This window comes from Pseudonaja textilis, chromosome 2, assembly GCF_049901715.1.
Source record: "Pseudonaja textilis isolate UNSWEBS1 chromosome 2, rPseTex1.2, whole genome shotgun sequence".
Lineage (NCBI taxonomy): Eukaryota > Metazoa > Chordata > Lepidosauria > Squamata > Elapidae > Pseudonaja > Pseudonaja textilis.
In genome coordinates, this window is record NC_141991.1 from 98,101,812 (window position 1) to 98,122,087 (window position 20,276).

Sequence of the window (20,276 nt, forward strand, 5' to 3'; positions counted from 1 at the left end):
CTGCATCTCATCTGCATAAAGCCAGATGCCACTAGATGACAGCCAAGACATGCAACCACTCCAACTCTTTGCTGCCACTAGTGGCTAATAGGACAAATAGTTGACCAGTCAAACTATAATGCCAAGGCTTGAAAAAAAGTTCAATCTATTGAAAATATGCAATGCATGGAGTAATCAAAGGGTTAGGCTTGCCAATTGGAGAATACATTTCTTTTGCTAGATAATGGGAACAGAGCTGAAATTTCAGCAGAGAGAACCACCAATTACAGCTAAACAGATCTATTCGAGGTGCAAGGTAAGAGAGTAATATAGGTGTAGCAAGATTGGATTGCATGATTTTTTTTACAAGCGCTGGAATGGGAGGGAATGGAATCACAGCAAAGCAGTTTTGTGGATGTAGCCCATATACTGTTTGAGAGGGCAAATTCCACTTGCCCTATGAATTCAGTACTAGCCAAACTAACTCACTCACACTAAGGAACTAAGCTACCTAGAGTAACCATGTGTGAGAGTTGGGCAGCCATATAAATTTGATAAAATAAAGGTTGAATCAAAAGCAATATAGCAATTTTTAACTTTAGCTAATCTAATTATGATGATGATCTATTTCAGCATAGGACATAAATATTGTAAGCAAAATGAAAGGTACACTTGACCAAGTTCGATTTACAAAACTACGAATAATCAGTTGTAAAGAATTCAAATACAGGCCATGTTATCTATTACCCTGTTATCCATTGCCCTAAGTCACAGCATTGGTAACCATGGCTTTTTAAATAAAGAGTTGACTGGTTTCAACTCAAAACACTAAACAAGATGCTGTGAACTAGAAACCACAAAGGTAGGCATAAGCCAAAATATGATTTTAGTTTGGGATTGTTGAAGTTATTGAACTCTGTCACACATTCCGTATGAACTTTATCGTGTTAAATTACATATTTGCCAACCTCTAGAGAGTTCTGAGTAATCACCCACCTGCCTATGAAAGGTCCACGGAATTAAGTCTTTAAAATGTTTTATTTGCTAAAAAACATCAAGTCAGAAAGCACGAAACACAAATCTGTCAGCATACTCAAAAGAAAGCTCTAAAAAGTATTAATTTTGAGTTACACTCAAAAACTCAGAGGAAAGCCCTGAAGAAGATGGCTTTTAAAAAGCCTTCCTGATAAATTTCTCTACAACTACTGGTATACCCATCCATGTAAACAACAGATGTGCTCAGATTTGGGAAGCATGCTTGAAAATGTTTTCAACAAACAGCATAATGGGCTGAAATGTTTTTGTTTATATCAATTCTATATTTGGGATAATCAAGTCATATAATGAGAACAAGCAGCATAATGGGCTAAAATGGTGTGTTGATAACTATTCCACATTTTTTAAAATCAAGTCGTAATGAGAATTTTAGTTAGAAAAGTCTTGAGTAATTCCAGTATAACTGTACTCAAGTTCTTTCTGTGCTGGTGAAATAACTAAGGACAAAAATACTTCAATATAAACAGGAAGCTATTTCATTGCTATATCTGTATCTCTCACCTTATTTTAAGCTTTGTACAGTATCACATATTTCCCTTTTGCTCCTACATGGATGTAACATAGATGATTAGAGATAAATTATATAACTTAGGAACATAGTTATATAGAAGGAGCTTTACTCATCAGAATACAGAGCATAGATAAATTAAGGAGACACATCTACAAATAAATTTTTTAAATAATAAAAAAATAATATTTTTTGGATTATAAAATGCATCAGACTATAAGATGCACCTTGGTATAGAGAGGAAAACAAGAAAAAAATAGTTTTTTGCCTTCATGCATCTCGTTTTTGCCCTCCCAAGCATCCAGAAGCACTCTGCAGGCCAAAAAGGCGCCCGTTTTTGGCCTCCAGAGGCCTCTGGAGGTCCCATTTCTTGGCAATGTGCCTGCTTTTGGACTGCAAAGTGTTTCTGGATGCCAGGGAGGGCAAAAACAGGATCCGCGGCGGCTTTCTGAAGAGTGCTTCTGGATGTTGGGGAGGGCAAAAACGGGATGTGTGGAGGCTTTGGGAGCCCAAAAATGGACCCTTATTCCCTGTATAAAATGTACAGACATTTACACCCACTTTTTTTTGGGGGGGAGTGCATCTAATACTCTGAAAAATACGGTAATACCCGGAGCTCCCTAGATTATGCTGTTAAAATTACCAACAATTCAAATTATTTACACATTACAAATTATTGCCAATTTCAGAACAATCCAAAACAAAACACCCTGCATTCTTCTACATTGCTGATAACGCTATGCAGACCTTTAAAAAGTCTTGAGTTTTCTAGGCAACAATACCAACAAGTGGCTTGCCGCTGTATCCTTCTAGAATATGTTTCCAACTTCCCAAACTTGCTTATTACCCAACTATTTCCATATGGTTTACCTTCTAGAGATTAACTAGGTTGACTCTGCTTAAATTCTTAAGAGCAGCCAAGGAAATGATCAGTTTTGCTCTTAAAAATAGTATATACTCAGATTTAAAAGTTTTTGTCAATTTTCTCATTAAGTAAATCTTATGATCAGTTATTTTCCTCATTTCCAACCAGTGATCTGAAGGATCAACTCTGAAAAGAAGAATCCAACCATCACAACATTTCTGACAATATAGTTTATGTGGACAAAGCTATAACTTCAATAAACAAAGCCAATGAGAAAATATGTGTACTGCCAATTTGCTTTTCTTTACCTTGCCTATTTTTCTCACCTGAGACAGTTTAGAGCCAATATGATGTTAAATCCAGTTTCATATTGCTTCCTATATAAAATCATCTCATGGCAGTTTAAAATAAAAATGTGCAGTAACATATTGCATTGGAAATATAGCTGCATTGCCAATAGCAGCATTATTACCATATACATACCAAAAGCCTTTCGGGGTTCAGTCAGCTTCAGAGTAAAGGTACGACCTTTGGGCAAATCCTTGAGCATTTTTGCAACTTCATAATGCCGGCAGCCAATGAGACTTTGACCATTGATGGACTCAATCATATCTCCAACATTAATAATTTGGATTCGGTCAATAACACTTCCTTCCTTGATTCTCTGCCAAAAGAAGTGAACAATCACTATGCAAATCCAAACCAAATAAATTCTTGATGCTAGATAATTTGAAAAATTTAGACTGCAATGCAACAAAAAAATTAAACGAACTAAATAAAAGTAGGATTCCATATAATCCTAGTTCCCCAAACAAGAGACATACTCCTACTGAGTGACAAATAGAGTTGTTCACTTTATCAGAACTACTGTAATGGCAGAGCTTCTCTTCTCTTGAATACCTGTCTTCCTCTGGGTTATTTTTGATAAATACTTTGCCAAGACCCTAGTTATGGAGCCTCTTACTTTATACACAATCTGGCATTTGTTTGAATTGCACAGTGGGTGTCTCTATATCAGGCCTTCAAATTGCTAAATATATATGAGCAGAAAGAAATCAAGCTCACCAATAAAAGTGTTAACCTTGCAGTCCAACAATTCTCTGTTTTATCTTAGGATGTATGAGGATCTCCAGTAATGGTTATGCATTACTCTAATCCAGGGTTGGACCTGCAACTTCTACTTGAGAAACACGATTCATAATTACACTTAGAACTGACTCATAGGGGAGATGAGCAGTGGCCCAACCAGTCTGCTTTACTCATTTCTTCTAAAAAAAACCCTCCAGAATAATTCACACCTTGAAAGAAGGCCATGTTACTAATATTATGTGCTTAGACACAATCTTGGAAAAAAACCAGATCTGATGAATGAGATGAATGTATATTAATCCCAAGGAATGCATAGCAGCAGATCTGCTAAAGCTATGGTTTTTTTGCTATCTGGTAAAGCAGGATAGCATTATTCCTCTTCCCTGAGACTACAAACTAGAACTGAATGAGAAGACTGTCCATATTCTGTTTATATATTTGCTGCGTGTATCAACATATTACAATATATTTTTGTGGGTTAAGCATATGAAGTCAGTGCAAATAATTCCTGTCATTAGAAGCTCATTAGGAAATAGAGTTATCTGAAAAGAAATAGAAAAAGGAGAGAAAGAGTAAAACCAGACACAATAGGGCTTCATTGTAGCTGTTGCAAAACAAATAGGAAATATTAGCTTAAAGGGATTCTGAAACCTGTTTATTTGTCAGAGCTGGTTTTGGTAACAGTCAAATCTAGAGGTACTTATTTTAAGAAATAGAACTGCAAAAACTGATACTTAATAAAAACTGTGGTTCTGAGTCATTTTGAAAAGGATTGGACGGTTCCCCTTAGAGCACAGAATTATAATACATAATCCCTTTCTGTAGGATCAAAATACTGAAAAATACATGGTGGAATGCAGCAATTGTTTATGTTCATAGGAGGTGGTACCACAATAACTTTGACTGTGAAGACCTTCCTTTTCTGTCTGAGGACAGCAGGTTGGTTTCCTTGCTACTAACTCCTTATTACTGTATTAAAGATTATGTTAAACTGAAGAAAATTCATAGCTCTATGTTTAATATTAATCACAGCCCATAATTTATTTTCAGCATAAATTAGAAATAGCTATAGCCTGTGTCCAACCTAACATGAAATCCATTGTTAAGGTCCTAGATAGGATATAATGGGGGCTATATTTTGTATGGCAAAAAGGAAATTATGTTCAGAATGTGCATTACAAAATTGTGCTCTTACATGTGCCACCCCCAAAAGAAAAGAAAATCAGCAATGCTCCAAACAGAATTAAGGTTTTAGCAAGCAAGCTGCCTTGAAGGTACAGCCCTATGACAGCTATTCAGGAAATGGTGGGGGACCTTTGTTTTAGCAAAAGCTGCATACTTTCCAAGACCATCTGCCAGGAACTTCATGCTGATGATGGGCAAGATCAGAATCCAAAATGGATGTGGGCTCATCCCTTTCCTTTCTCTTATCTGTAGTGGAACACCACCCCACCCCACCCCCATGGTGGTAGAAAAATATTGTTCCTGCAAGATGTGTACACTGACTGATTTTCATGGGGTTCATGTCACCTAGTTCCAATATAGGAACATATACGCAGAATCTGACCATCACACAAAATCACAGGAATTGTTTTTCTCTGAGAATGGAAAAAGATAAATTTATTTTTCATAGATGTTTTGAGTTTCATAATAAAATGTAATAAGAAGAGAATGACAAAAAGAATTAATGGTGCTTGCATCCCACTGGATCATTCATCTTAATCATCACAACCCTATAAGTAACTTGTATAGAATGAGCATCCTGTGAGCCTGCATAACAGATATGTACAGTTATCTTTTGGCATCTATCAAAATTATAGATTAAATTTCTTTTTAAAAAGGATACTTGTTGCTCTCACAGTTATGCTCATTAGGTTAAATATACGATTCATTTTTCAATGCCAAACAAACCATGTTTTGTAAACCTAATCTTCAATCTATTTTCTTCATAAATAGAATAAAAACTATCTCACTTTATAAATCTATTACATCATACAAAGTACAGGGAGGCCAATCCCCATTATATCTTATGTTTAATTTTTTTTCCCTTAAACTACACAAACCCACACTTTTCAGCTCAGTATTTCACAAGTTGATAGTATTTAGGAATTGCTATTTGGAATTCTGGAATGAAAAACACAAATATCCCAAAGGCCACAAGATTGAAAAAAGCTGCTTTAAACTTTTAAAATCCACTTATCTCTGTTCAGCATTGTAAAAAAATAGGAGCTGATAATTTCACATGCCTTCAGTGAATACATCATCTATGAAAGGTCTTGTTATGAAATCACATCCTTTTTGACTCACTTTTTAAAAAAATAGCGTTTTTTTTCAGAAAGATGAAAAAAAAGGAAAAAAAGATTGGACTTCTAAGTGCCACCAAAATATAAGCATTTGAAGACCTTTGTTTTTCAGAGCTGATAGTTTTTGAAAGACAGAGCAAGCAAAACAATGGACAGAGCAAACAAAAAAACAAAAAAAAACCAAGAATTCTACCACCCCAAAGAACACAGCAATAATGCAACAGGAGACTGTATGTGACTGTTCAAAGATACCTTAATGAAAGCATAGCCAGCTCCATTGTCTGTGATAGTCAGACCCAGGGCCTCCTCAGATTTGAACACTTCCACTTCTTTCCTCTGTCCCTTTGTGTGGGCAAAGATAAAGTCTTCCAGGCCAATCTGACCACCCAATAATTTGTCCATGTCCACTTTGTGGGTATTTAAAGTGCAGAACATCACCTAGAAAGATATTAAGGAAGAACATTAAGAAATCTGGTATCATTTGAGATATTGAGGATGCAGGAGATAGCTGTTCCCTCAATCCCAGCAATAAAGGGCCAGGAAACCTTTGATCAACAAATATCATCTAGATTCTAAGATGTGTATCTAGATACAAGCAGGTGTGATGACCCAGGGTGGGATACAAAAGCAATGAAGTCACAAAAACAGGTGAAGTCCCTTTAATTCCTTCAACTTGGCTTCAAAGGTAAAAATATCTTTGACTGGAGAAAAAGCTCTCCCCCAGCTGTGAAAAGGAAGAACTTCCGTTCAAACTCAAAATACATATAATTTATAAATAGAAAAAAACAACACAAACTACACTGAAGCAATTAAGGAGACCAGGCAGGATAAGGGCTTGAAGATGTTCACAGATATCGAAATACACACACTGGGAAGCATGCCAGAACTCAGATAAGAACGGACAGACTAGAAATACTTTCATGCTTTGCTTCCAGCACTGGCCCATGCGCAGTTTGTCCTTTTAAACAGTCAGATTTAACAGATAATCAGATGGAAGGGACCTTGTAGGTCATCTAGTCCAACCCGCCGCCCAAGTGGGAGACCCTACACCATTTCTGACAAATGGCAGTCCAATCTCTTCTTGAAAGTCTCAAGGGATGGCACTCCCACAATTTCTGAGGGCAAGCTGTTCCATTGGTTGATTGTTCTCACTGTCAGAAAGTTTCTCCTTATTTCCAGGTTAAAACTCTCCTTGTTCAGTTTCCATCCATTATTCCTTGTCTGGTCTACAGGTGCTTTAGAAAATAGCTTGACCCCTTCCTCCTTGTGGCAGCCCCTCAGATATTGGAAGACTCTCTCCCCTGGTCCTTCTCTTTACTAGACTAGCCAAGCCCAGTTCCTGCAACTGTTCGTTGTATGTTTTAGCCTCCGGCCCCCTAATCATCCTGGTTGCTCTTCTCTGTACTTTTTCTAGAGTCTCAACATCTTTTTTATAATGTGGTGAACAAAACTGGATGTAGTACTCTAGGTGTGGTCTTACTAAGGCTTTATAGAGTGGTATTAGTACTTCCCTTGATCTAGATTGTATCCCTCTGTTAATACAACTTAGGCTTGCATTAGCTTTTTTGGTTGCTGCTACACACTGCTGGCTCATATTTAGCTGGTTGTCCATTAAGACTCCAAGATCCCTCTCACAGTTACTGCTATTGAGCCTGGTTTCACCCAGTCTATATGTGTACTTTTGGTTTTTCTTGCCTAAGTGTAGGTCTTAACTTTTCTCTACATTGAATTTCATTTTATTAGATACAGCCCAGTGTTCTAGTCTGTCAAGATCCATCTGGATCTTGAGCCTATCTTCTTAGCTATTCCTGCCAGCTTAGTATCATCTGCAAATTTGGTGAGTTCCCCTTCTATTCCCTCATCTAAGTCGTTAATGAAGATATTGAAGATTACTGGGCCTAAGATGGAACCTTGTGGCACCCCACTGCTTACTTCCCTCCATGTAGACTTAGATCCATTTAGGACTACTCATTGAGTATGGTTTGTCAGCCATTTGTGAGTCCAGCTAGTGGTGGTGCTATCTATTCCACCTTTTTCTAGCTTACTAAGAAGTAGGTTATGGTCTACTTTGTCAAATGTCTTGCTGAAATCTAAATATATTATGTCCACAGTATTTTGCTGGTCTACTAATTTAGTCACTGTGTTGAAGAATGAAATAAGATTGGTTTGGCATGATCTGTTCTTAACAAACCAATGCCGACTGCTAGTTATTACTTGTTTCTAGATGTTGGCAGATCTGTTTTTTTATTATCTTTTCCAGTATCTTCCCAGGTATATGATATTAGGCTGATTGGTCTATAGTTTCCTGGGTCTGTTATTTTTCTTCCTTTTTTGAAGATGGGAACCACATCAGCTCTTTTCCAGTCCTCTGGTGTTGTAATGACGAGGCAGTCGAGTTGTTTGATCATGAACGACTGAATCATGATGACTTTATTGGAGTCTAGTCTTGCATTTATACACATTTTTAGTTATCCTCCATCACTGGTTAACTTTGGTTACTGCTTAACTTTCGTTACTGTTTAGCACAGTAATTAATACAATTAATTATCTCTAGTTAAAGTCTAACATATGTTTACTTCCTCTCTCTAATCCTCCTTTAGATTAGTGACTTTGTTTACCTGAGTTGTACTTGCTTGGAAACATTCTTTATCTGAGGTTTGCCATCCAAGATTGGAACATTCTTGCAATTACAACTCTATACTCTGGTAGTTCCCCGGTGCTCCAGGATTTTTGAAAGATATGGTGCAGTGGTTCTGAGATGACCTCTGCCAGCTCCTTTAAAACTCTGGGATGTAATCCATCAGGCCCTGGTGATTTGTTTTCATCAAGATCAGAAAGGTGTTCTCTTACTATTTTCTTTGCTTATTTTAACTTTTATTTCTGGTCTGTCTTTTACACTTACAGGCCTCACAGCTGCAGCCCATGAAGGGGATCAAGGTCCTTTCCTCCTCCCCCCATGTTTCTCCCTTATCCACTCCTCCCTGAGAGCCCTAGGATGAAGAGGAGATGGGCCTGGGTCTTCCTCTGAATACCTAGCTGGCCTGTGCCCTTCCCCACTTTCCTCCACAACCTCCAGAGCCACACTCCCGCTCCCTGTCGGCTGTTCCTGCTGTCTCTCGGAGTCAGATTCTAACAGGGGCATGACAAGCAGGTATATCAAGACCTCAATTCACCCAAAATATTTCCCCATAGATCTGGTCTTATAGAAAACCCACCATACATGCAATGAGCCTACAGCAGTGTTTCTTAACCTGGGTGATATTGCCCCCCAGGGGGTGATTTCATTTTTCAGGGGGGCGATGGAACGAAAAGGGACACAGCAGCGAAGAAACGGAAGGGGGCGATATGGGGGCGATGGAGCGAGAAGTTTGGGGGACACTTTTGAGACTTTTTTCGTACAGTGAACCCCTGTATATCTGTCATACAAAAACATCAGATCGCTCGCTATTAGTGGATTGAACTGTGTTTTAAAATGTTCCTCCAGCTAGCTTCAGTACAGAATGCCATACATATGTGAATATGCATCGCTCATCTTCATCGCGTTGTGCAGCAGCCTCTATCACTCTACCCATACAGTGGCGCGCCATTGGCCAGAATGGGCAGTGATGGAGGGGTGAGCGCTTCTTTCGAAACATTGCATGCTGAGTGGCTGTCCTGTGATGTCAACGTAACTGTTGAAACTAGGTTTATCGACGTCCATGTGTGCCTTATAGTGTTCCAGTGCAGTCGAATATTTAATTTGCAGTTAGTGCCTTTCATTTCGAAGACCTCTCAACATGGCCAAGAAGAGGAAGTGTCGCCAATATTCGACAGAATACCTGAAATTGGGATTCATTCCATCTCCTTCCAATGTACAGCTTCTGTTTTGTCTTCTTTGTGAGAAAACATTTTCAAATGAAGCGAAGAAGCCTTCCTGACTGAAAGACCATTTGGTAAGAATTCATTCGGATAAAGCCGACAAACCGGTATCGTTTTTCCAATCATTAAATTGAAGAATTATTTCCCTGTGTTGTGATTTAGAAGTTTTGTTGGGGGAGGGGGGTGATGATAACTTCCTCAACGGCTCAAGGGGGCAATTCTTTCAAAAAGGTTAAGAACCACTGGCCTACAGTAATCAGGTAATAAAAAAATATGTGCTTACCTCAGTTGAAGATATATTAAAGGCCTCTGCAATCTTGTTGTATAATTCCTTGACATTAGTAAAGCCCTCAATTCGACCAGTGGGACTTCCGTGGGCTAGCTGGGTGTGGAACACAAGTCGAGGACGGAGGCTGGCCGGTGGAGGGGGGAGTCCAGGCTGAAGTGCTGCCATGCCACCCATCCCACCCACCCCCATCCCACCCAGGCTACTGCGAATGGGCTCAGCTTCCTCATTTTCCACCAAAGGGGGGGCCTTCTTCCGGCGGCCTAGTCCGAGCGGCATGAGGGAAATGCGTCCAGCCGCTAGCAAGAATCAGCTACCAAGATATGGACCTAAAGGGAAATAAGGTATGGATAAGATTAATTACAGTCAATATATTTTTTTTAAAAAGTTATTACTTTAGTATACTTAAATTAAATATATTTAATATTTAGGTTTATTTATTTAAAGGCTTTTAAACCTTTTAAAATATAATATGTAAAGCCATCTATCTCACATACATGACTGGGTGGCTTGCAACAAGTATAATACCAAAAAAACAACAATAAAAAATAGAAAGAAAAAAATACAGACATGTTACAACCATTAAAATCACTACAGTAGGAAGCTAAGGTACAAAACATTCTGTAGGAGATGACCAGGCTGAGCTGAGGGAGGAGTCAAATGTGCCATAAGCCCTGTTCCTTTTGCACCCACAAGAGATCTATCATCATGAAATGCTTTGAAAAATTGGTCTGCCGGCACATCATTTCTCGTCTTCCACATACGTTTGATAAACACCAATTTGCATACAGAAGAAATAGATCTGCAGAGGACACTATAGCCATTACTCTTCACACTGCTCCGACTCATCTAGAACAGTGGGGGGCTATGTGAGGATGCTTTTTGTGGATTTTAGTTCTGCGTTTAACACAATTCTTCCACATAGACTAGTGTCTAAACTTCTGGAACTTGGGCTTTCTAATTCAATCTGTTTTGGATGATGGATTTCCTGTCTGGCCGCTCACAGAGGGTCAAATTAGGTAATCATACCTCTTCAGCCCTTATTCTTACCACTGGTACACTACAGAGTTGCATGTTGAGGCCCCTTAATCTATACTCTTTATGTGCGCGACTGCATTTCCACTCACGCTAGTAATACTATTACTAAGTTTGCAGATGATACAACAGTCATCTGCTGTTGTGGTTAGCCAGCAGCAGGTGCGAACGGCTAAGGACTCAGATGAGACGCCAGGACCATTAGGGAGTGGACTGCTGCCTTCAGAGACTGTGGGGGCTGGCAGCAGCGATGAGATGGTTCCCGAAGAGACCGTGCCAAGTGCGTGTGGGTGCAGGATTGTTCACAGGAAAGAGGAGCTGCAACAGCACGGACGACTCGGGAATAAGGCTGGAAGGAAATGACCCTTCCTTCAAGAAGATAAAAGGCAGCTGTGAAGCAAACGTTCTTTGCAGGAAGTAAATACGTTTTGAAACTCAGCCTCGTGGACATTACAGTATCTTAATTTGGTATTTAAAGACTCTTGTGTTGTGAAATATTTCTTATCTGTGATTCTTGGCAGTCGTGCACAGTGTTGGCAAGGTTTGTCAAAGCTAACTAGTTTGCAGCAGCCTTTTAACCGGGGATTCGTAAGACTCATTAAAAGGTTTCTGTTCTCTTTGGTTGGTTGGTTGTCTTATTGGAAAAGGGTTTGGGGACAGAACTTCTCCGGGGGGGGGTGAGTCTCCTACCGAGATGAGGTGGACCGGTTGCTTTCGTGGTGTGGAGACAATAACTTGGTCCTCAACACCAATAAGACCAAGGAGGTTATAGTGGACTATAGAAGGAACAAATCAGACATCCAGCCCTTGCTTATCAATGGAGACCGAGTGGAGCAAGTGGCCAGTTTTAAGTTTCTGAGTGTTACCCTAAAAGAGGACCTGACCTGAGGTGCTCACATTGCAGTACTGGTCAAAAGGGCCCAGCAGAGATTATACTACCTGAGACTTCTCAGAAAACAACAACTGAATGAAAAACTGCTGGTGACCTTCTACCGATGCACCATAGAGAGTATCTTAACTTACTGCACTTCTGTATGGTTTGCCAATTGCACAGTGGCAGATAGGAAAGCACTCCAGATGATTAATGTCATTGCCCAGAAGATCATTGGTTGCCCTCTCCCCTCTTTGGAAGAGCTTTATAGCTCCCGCTGCCTTAAGAAAGTTCAAAATATTCTCAAAGATTCATCTCATCTTGGGCACCCTTTTTTTGAACTATTACCATCTGGCAGACGGTATAGAATATTAAAAACAAGGACAAATAGGCTGAAAAACAGCTTCTATCCCAGGGCAGTAGGTGTTTTGAATTCTACTGTATAGTACAGTGTTGGTGCAGTGTTGTGGGTTTTCGGTTCAATGTATGGAGTGTGAAGGATGTGTGTTTGTGTTTATTTTCTTGTGTTTATTTTCATGGTTATGATGTGCACTGAAGATGGTGTTTGATTTCATTGTACAAGGTGCAATGACAATAAACTAAACTAAACTAAGTCCAGCCTATCTTGAATTCTGTTGACTCTTAACTACTGCCAATTTGCTTTGAGTGTTAGTAGTTCAGGTTCTTGTAGAGAGCATTGTACTGCCTGGACATGTGATTTCTTGTGCTTGACACATTCACAGCATTCAATATAACCATATAGCCTTTAAAAAGACCAGTAGGATCAGGCTAATCTAATCTCTAGGGTGTAATGTTTCAAAGATGGGTATCATGACAGAAAAGGCTCTCCTGGGCCTCATCAGATGACATTCCTTTATAGACAGGACCCAGTGTATGCCTCTTCTGTCAGACCTAATGGGATGGATAGATATATCTGGTGAGAAGTGGTTCCTTAAATAACCTGCTCCTATTCTATGTATGGCTTTGTAGGTCATTACCAGCACTTTGAATTGCACCTGTATTGCAACCAATACAGCTTGCACAACAGAGGTGTAATCTGTGTGAAACAAGAGCACACATAATCACTCATGCACTAATTGCAGCTTCCAGATGTTCTTCAAGGGCAGCTCTTATGTAGGGAGCATTAGAGTAATCCATCCAGGAATTTACCTAAACATCAATGATCAATAGAAAAGGTCGTGGAATGGGCAAAATTGGTGCACAACACAAAGTTGCACAAAAGCTCTCCACTATGACTTCCACATACTCCCGGAATGAGTCATGAGTCCAGGAGGACTCTTAGATTGCGCAATGTGTCTATCTGGGGCTGTGACACCCCTTCAAACAAGGGATGATAAATCCCAGGAATCAGATGGTCCTAAATGCCAGCGTTACTTAATCTTGCTAAGGTTTAACTGGATCAGAGGTGCTATTCAACCGGTTAGCACCTATTCGGGCGAACCGGTAGCGGTTACTTGGCATGGGTCGCCGAACCGGTGGCAATCCCTGGCTGGCCATGCCCCCAACTCGGTCGCCCGGTCACTCACTTGCAATCACTCTTTCTCCCCGTAGAGAAGAAAGGCATGGATGCTGCAAGTATTGCTTTCCCCTTGTGAATTAAAGTGTCTGGAGTGAGAAGGAGTACGGTCTGACAGAGTGGGTGTGGGTGAATCGAGCCTTGGAGCACTTTTGCAATGTAAAAAAATGCATTTTGGAAGCAAGTATTCCCCATGGACACTGCAAGTATCACTTTCCCCTTCTGAGTTAAAGTGCTGGAGTGAGAAGGAGTGCAGTCTGACAGAGGGGGTGGGGGAATCCACTCAAGCCTTGGTGAAATTTAAAGGAGCTGCTTCCAAAATGCTTGTCTGTTAAGTGCTCTCTCTCTCTCTCTCTCTCTCTCTGTGTGTGTGTGTGTATGAGAGAGAGAGAGAGAGAGAGAGAGAGAGAGAGAGGAAGGTAGAGAAAAAAGAAAGAAAGAAAGAAAGAAAGAAAGAAAGAAAGAAAGAAAGAAAAAAAGAAAGAAAGAAAGAAAGAAAGAGGAAGGTAGAGAAAGAAAGAAAAAATTAGGAAGAGAGAGAGAGAGAAAACTCTGTGCTATTATTTTTAATTGTTCCATTATTTATCATGTGTTAATATTTTACACTGTCCCTACACCTAGAGTGATTTTTCTGCCTTTCTTTTGCCCAAGGCTACCACATATTTTTCAGGGTTTACATGCATTCAATGTCAATAGTCCAGAGCATGAAATACACATGTGTTTAACAAGAGTTGAAAGGGGCCTTGGAGGTCTTCTAGTCCAACCCCCAGCTCAGGCAAGAAAACTGAGGATTCCAAACTGAGTAGAAATCCTGGGAAAGGTGTCAGAATCATGCTTAGAACGGACCTTGGGGGGAACCCTATACCATTTCAGAGAAATGGCTGTCCAGTCTTTTCTGAAAAACTTCCAGTGATTGAGTACCCAGAACTTCTGGAGACAGGCAGTTCCACTGGCTAATTGTTCTCATTGTCAGGAAGTTTCTCCTTAGTTTTAAGTTGCTTCTCTCTGTTCAATTTCCATCCATTGCTTCTTGTTTGCATTCTGCTTCTTTGGAAAATACATTGTCCCCCTTTCTTTGTGGCAGCCCCTTAAAAGCCTATTGCCTGTCACACTCTTGAACAAAGCATGTGAGCCATTTCCTCCTTTCAGTGGTCCATGAAAGTACATTTATAGTATGCAGATAATAAAGTCAAAAAAGGTGAACAACATTTTTACAGAACTATAGATAAGTTGAGGCTGGGTGCGACAAGGAATGGCTGGGAGGGGAGGGGCCAGGCAAGGCATCCCTTGACGTGAGTGACAATGAGTTGGCCACACCCACCCAATCACATGACCAAGCAGCATGCCCACCCAGTCACATGACCACAAGCCACACCCACCAAATAAGCCACACCCACAGAACCGGTAGTAAAAAATTTGAATTCCACCACTGAACTGGATCATGTTGTTCCTCATCCAAACCCACACGTATTCTAGACATTAAGTCAGAACATTTAATTCAACAGGTGTAAAGATGGATATCTGGATATTCACAGCAAAATTTTACCAGTCACATAATATGGCAATGTTCCGGAAGGGAGGACAGAATCAACCTGAGAAAAGAACTAATATTTCTTCAATTCTTCAGAAGCTTCTCATGATCAATGAAAACTATTCTTGCCAAAAAAATAACATGCAACTGGTCACAGGATTATTTGTTTTCTATGATATATGGAAATTATAAATTCATCCTGGTGCCCAGTGGACATATGTCCAAACACATTTTATTATTTTAACAATAGTGTTGTAAGTTCCAACTTAAATTCATGTTCACCTATTAGAAAGAAGGAAGAACAGATTTCTTCTATTAGAAAGAAGGAAGAAAAAATTTCTTGATTAATAAAATGCTCGTGAAAGGAGATCTGAGTGTGTTTTGAAAAAGAAGGAATAAAGTATATAACACGGAATTATGTTATCAGGAAACAGATTTTTCCCAACACCTGAACTTCATCATGTTACAAAAGTGCAAAGATGAATTATAACGGCTAGACGCTGGATCCCTACTTCTGATCTTATCAAGTGTTTAACAGTATAACAATCTAAAGCTCACTTAAACCGTGAACCAATTATGAATTATATTGGTCCTTCTACAAAAGCCCCCTTCTGCGCATGCCTCCTATCTCACTGTTCCCCACCCCATGCCATCCTCATGGTACCTTCCCCGACCCCTGTGGCACCTCTTGCGCACCACTACCTACCTCTCCTGATCTGCATAGCAACCCTTGTGCCCCCACACCTTCACTAACCTACATCACACAACCCCACATGCTTTTCCTCAAACAGTGCAGCACTCTTGGCACATTCATGCATTCTTTCTGATCTGTGCTGCTCCGCACACCAACCCTGATCTGCATGATGCCTCTCATGCGCTCCAAAGCATCCCCAGGCTCCCTCCATGTCCTTCCCAACTTGTGCAACTCTTCTCATACATCCCATAAACCTTTCTTGAGCTGTGCTGCCACCCCCCCCCAATGCTATCTAAACCGCAGAGCATCTATTTCACACTCTCCCATACGTCCTACTATATGGTATATTTCATGCATTCAAGTGAGGGAAGGAAGGAAAGATAATGACGAAGTTATATGGAGGGAGGGAGGGAGGAAGAGTAGAAGGAAGGGAAGGTGGGAGAGAGGGAAGAAAGAAAAGGAGAAGGAAAGGGAGAGAGGGAGGAAGATTTCTGATGCTTCCTGCCATCTTCCCAAAAGAAAACTCAGTGGGGAAACTGGCAGGAAGTCAAAAATCACTCCTGCTTCCCACTGGGTTTTTGCCTATTTCTCTATTTAGGTAAGAAATAGCTCTGAAACAATGTCCCAATGGGGCATGAATTGTCTAATATTTAATAAGAGGCAGCATAGGTATTCTTGTGCTGTAGTACTACGGCCAAGGAATGGTTTGCACTTAAAATATATTTAACATTGAATATCAATACAAAACTATACCAGCCAAGGCATAGGAAGGTGATTTCTCTTTACAAGTTATATTCAGTACAAATATGAAAGAAGGACTGCATTTCACTTATAGGAAACAGCAATACCATCATTGAAAAACAGAAATGCTTTGAAGGAAGACACATTGAAGTTGGACAGTAAGTAATAATTCCTCATTTACAGAATACAAGCAAAATACCTGAGATGAAAACTTTAGAAACATCTCAAAAAACAATGATCATATCCTTTAGAGAATATAGACCTGATAAGAGAATGGGCGTTGGTTCTTACCTGACATGCCATTTCTCTTTGAGCTGATCGGATCATCCAGAGAGTGGATGGTGCTTCAGTCTCTGCAGTCGTAGGCTGAGCTTAATTTTGAGGAACGCTCCTCCCACCATCACGTGGCTCCAGCGTAGCGTTCCCCAGTTTTGCGTAGATGAGAGGAAACAAAAGCCGTGCTCTCATCCTAACAAGCTAACAGTTCATTGGCCGTAACAAGACCCCACCAGACGGTGAAAGATAAGGGAGGGGCTGGATGATCCTCTCAGCTCAAAGAGAAATGGCGTGTCAGGTAAGAACCAACGCCCATTCTCCTTAGAGCTGATCGGATCATCCAGAGAGTGGGACATACCAAAGCTGGGCCTGTCCTACGGGAGGGTCGCCGTCTGGTCTGTAGTCCCCTCGGGTTCCCCGAGAACCCTCTGAAGAACCCTTCTACCAAAAGAAGCCTCAGCTGAGGCATACCTGTCAATCTTGTAGTGTCTAATGAAGGGTGAAGGGGAGGCCCATGTAGCTGCCTGGCAAATGTCGATTATTGGAGCCTGGGTAGCCCAGGCAGCTGAAGTTGCCGCGCTCCCAGTGGAGTGAGCTGTGATACCCCTGGGCACCTGGAGGGCCTGAGCCTGATATGCTTTGGCAATGGCCGCCCTTAACCAACAGCCTATGGTGGTTGGAGGAACTTTGAGTCCCTGCGACTTTGGTTGGAAGGAGATAAACAGGGCCTTGGACTTACGGAAGGTCTCAGTACATTTAATGTAAATCCGCAAGGCCCGCCTGATGTCCAGAGTGTGCCATAGTCTCTCCTTTTCATGAGTTGGCCTGGGGCAAAAATTGGGGAGGATAAGTTCCTGAGGCCTGTGAAAAAACGAATTAATCTTGGGCAAGAAGGAAGGGTCAAGCCGGAGGACCACCCTGTCGGGATGGAATTCGCAGAGGTCCTTCCTAACGGACAGTGCAGCGATCTCTGATATGATGTGATCGCTACTAAGAAAACTACTTTGTAGGAGAGGAACTGAAGAGAAACCTCCCTTAAGGGTTCGAAGGGTGGCCTTGTGAGGGAAGTAAGGACCTTATTGAGGTCCCAGGTTGGGTACCGGTGAAGGGACAGAGGACGTAAATTTGCGGCCCCTTTCAGAAAGGCTTGAATACGGGGATGGTGAGAGAGGGAACTAACTTCCTTACAGGAGATGACTGTGGATAAGGCTGCTACCTGCTGTCTCAGTGTATTGGGGGACAGCCCCTTGCTGAGGCCCTCCTGGAGAAAGTCAAGTACTTGGGCAATGGAAGGGGCAGTTGGGTCAATAAGGAGCTTGATACACCATTTATGGAAGATGGTCCAAGTGGCATTGTAAATCCTTGTGGTAGAGGGTCGCCTGGCTGCTAAAATGGTATCAATGACCTTGTTAGAGAGGTTTTCTCTCTTCAAACGTTGCCGCTCAACCTCCAGACGGCTAGTTGAAGCCATTGGGGGTTCGGGTGGAGGAGGGGACCTGGAGACAGGGAGATTCTGTCTGCTGGAATCCTCCAGGGAGGAGCTACTGATAGGATGCGGAGGTCCACGAACCAGGGGCGACGGGGCCAATAAGGAGCCACGAGAAGCAGTTCCGCCTTCTCGTGAAGTACCTTCTGAAGGACTAGGGGCACCAGTGCCAGGGGAGGAAAAGCATAAAGGAGGCCCGGGGGCCACAGACACCGAAGGGCGTTGTGGTCCTCCGCCCCTGGGGAAGGGAATCTTGAAATGAACCTTGGAAGTTGGGTATTGAGGGGGGAAGCGAACAGGTCTACCACTGGTGGACCGAAGATGGATGTTGCCTCCCTGAACAGGGATGGGTGTAGACGCCACTCCGACTGGTCTATGGTGGCCCTGCTCAACCAGTCTGCTCGGGTGTTGGATAGACCTGAGATGTGGTCTGCCCTGAGGGAAAGGAGGTGGGACTCCACCCACCGACAGGGACGTTCGGCCTCCCTCATTAGGCGAGATGATTGAGTGCCCCCCGTTTGTTGATGTGGGCTTTGGCCGTGATGTTGTCGGTGAGGATGAGAACGTGGCGGCCGCGTACCTGGGGGAGGAAACTGTGGAGGGCCAGATGAATGGCGCGAAGCTCCAACCAGTTTATGTTGCAGTTTCTCTGTCACTGACCATCTGCCCTGTGCTGTGAGGGACTGTAGATGAGTGCCCCATCCGGACAGACTGGCGCCTGTGGTAACTGTGAGTCTTGGGGGCTCCTTGAGGAGGCAACCCTTGTTGATAGAAGCTTTGCTCCACCAAAGGAGGGATGTGAGCACCCTTGGTGAGACCCTGACCTTGCATTTTGAATTGCTTGATCCGGTTCGTTGGTACAGGAGCAGGAACCACTGGAGGGATCTGGAGTGGAAACGGGCCCAGGGAATAATGGAAAGACAAGATATCATTTTACCCAGTAATTGGGATAGTTCCAGAAGGGAAACCCTCTTGAGGCATCTGATGTTTCTGACAGATTTTTGGATGGAGAGGATTCTCTCCGGAGATAGGAACACCTTCCCTTTCACAGAGTCAATTACCGTTCCCAGGTGGGTTATCCTGGTGGAAGGGGATAATTGGCTTTTCTTCCAAATGATGAGGAACCCGTGTTCTTGGAGGGAGGCTAGGGTGATACGGGTATCCCTCACTGCTTGGTCCCTGGAGGGGATAGGATGTGGATGTCATCCAGATAACAGTGGAGGCATACAGGGAGGGTTCTGAGGTGGGCAGCTAAAGTGGCCAGGACCTTGGTAAAGGTTCTGGGGGCAGAGGCCAACCCAAATGGGAGAGCTACGTATTGAAAGTGAAGGTTATAGGGAAATAGGGACGAAAGGGAGCTCTCCGAAAGGGCTGGAGGGACCTGGGTTCTGGCTTTCGGGTGAGGGAAGGAAGAAATTTCTTCTTGTTTCGCCCTTCCACTAATAGGGGGTCCAAGGATGGTCCAAACAGTTTATTGCCCACGAGAGGAGCGGAAGCCAATCTAACTTTATTTTTGAGGTCTGCCTGCCAATGCTTTAACCAAAGTAGACGGCGGGCAGCGATATGGGAGGAGATGGCTCTGGTGGAAAATTTGACAGAGTGGAAGGTAGCGTTGGCCGAGAACTCAGCTGCGGCCGTAATTTGGCTATGTCCTGGTGAGCCCGGACATTGGAGATTGGGACATGCTGCTTGAGCTGGTGGAGCCAGCGAATGGAGGACCTGGTAAAGAATGCGGCGGCTGTGGCCGATCTAATTGCCCAGGCGTCTGATTGGTGAGCTCGGCGAAGAGCCAGTTCGGCCCACTTGTCATCTGGCTTCAAGGCCTCTAAGGGGTCGGTGAGGGTGGAGGAAGAGGCCAGACCCACGATGGGCTCATCAACCTCCGGGGTGCCTAATAAGTTGGAAAGATCTGTATCCAGATTAAAAAACTTCTTGTCGTGGGCTGACGGGGCCGGGTGTGTGTGCAGACGAAGCCAATTGCTTGGACACCAGGTCAAGGAAGATGGGAGGGGTGGGGATGACCTCTGCTTCCACTACTGGCTGTTTGAAAATGGAGTCCTCTGGGCCCTCCGGGCCAAGGGGAGAGGGCTCGAGGGGGGTCTGAGACTTTAGTCCAGAAATGTTTCTGGCCTTATACAGGAGGGATTTGAACAATTGGGGC

The 20,276-nt window shown here is 42.4% G+C and overlaps 1 protein-coding gene across 5 annotated transcripts in view; it reads right to left on the bottom strand.

The window, feature by feature from the left end:
* The window catches only part of GIPC1 (GIPC PDZ domain containing family member 1), a 49,002-nt gene that overhangs the window by 20,437 nt on the left and 8,289 nt on the right, over positions 1 to 20,276 (bottom strand). For all 5 annotated transcript variants that reach the window (XM_087924664.1, XM_026696257.2, XM_087924663.1 and 2 more), the window contains exons 2-4: positions 9,942 to 10,273; positions 6,053 to 6,238; positions 2,892 to 3,072 (exon numbers count right to left, since the gene is read on the bottom strand). In XM_087924664.1, coding sequence (XP_087780790.1) covers positions 2,892 to 3,072; positions 6,053 to 6,238; positions 9,942 to 10,223 — 649 coding nt within the window. In that variant the 5' untranslated portion in view covers positions 10,224 to 10,273. The remainder of the gene's footprint in view (positions 1 to 2,891; positions 3,073 to 6,052; positions 6,239 to 9,941; positions 10,274 to 20,276) is intronic.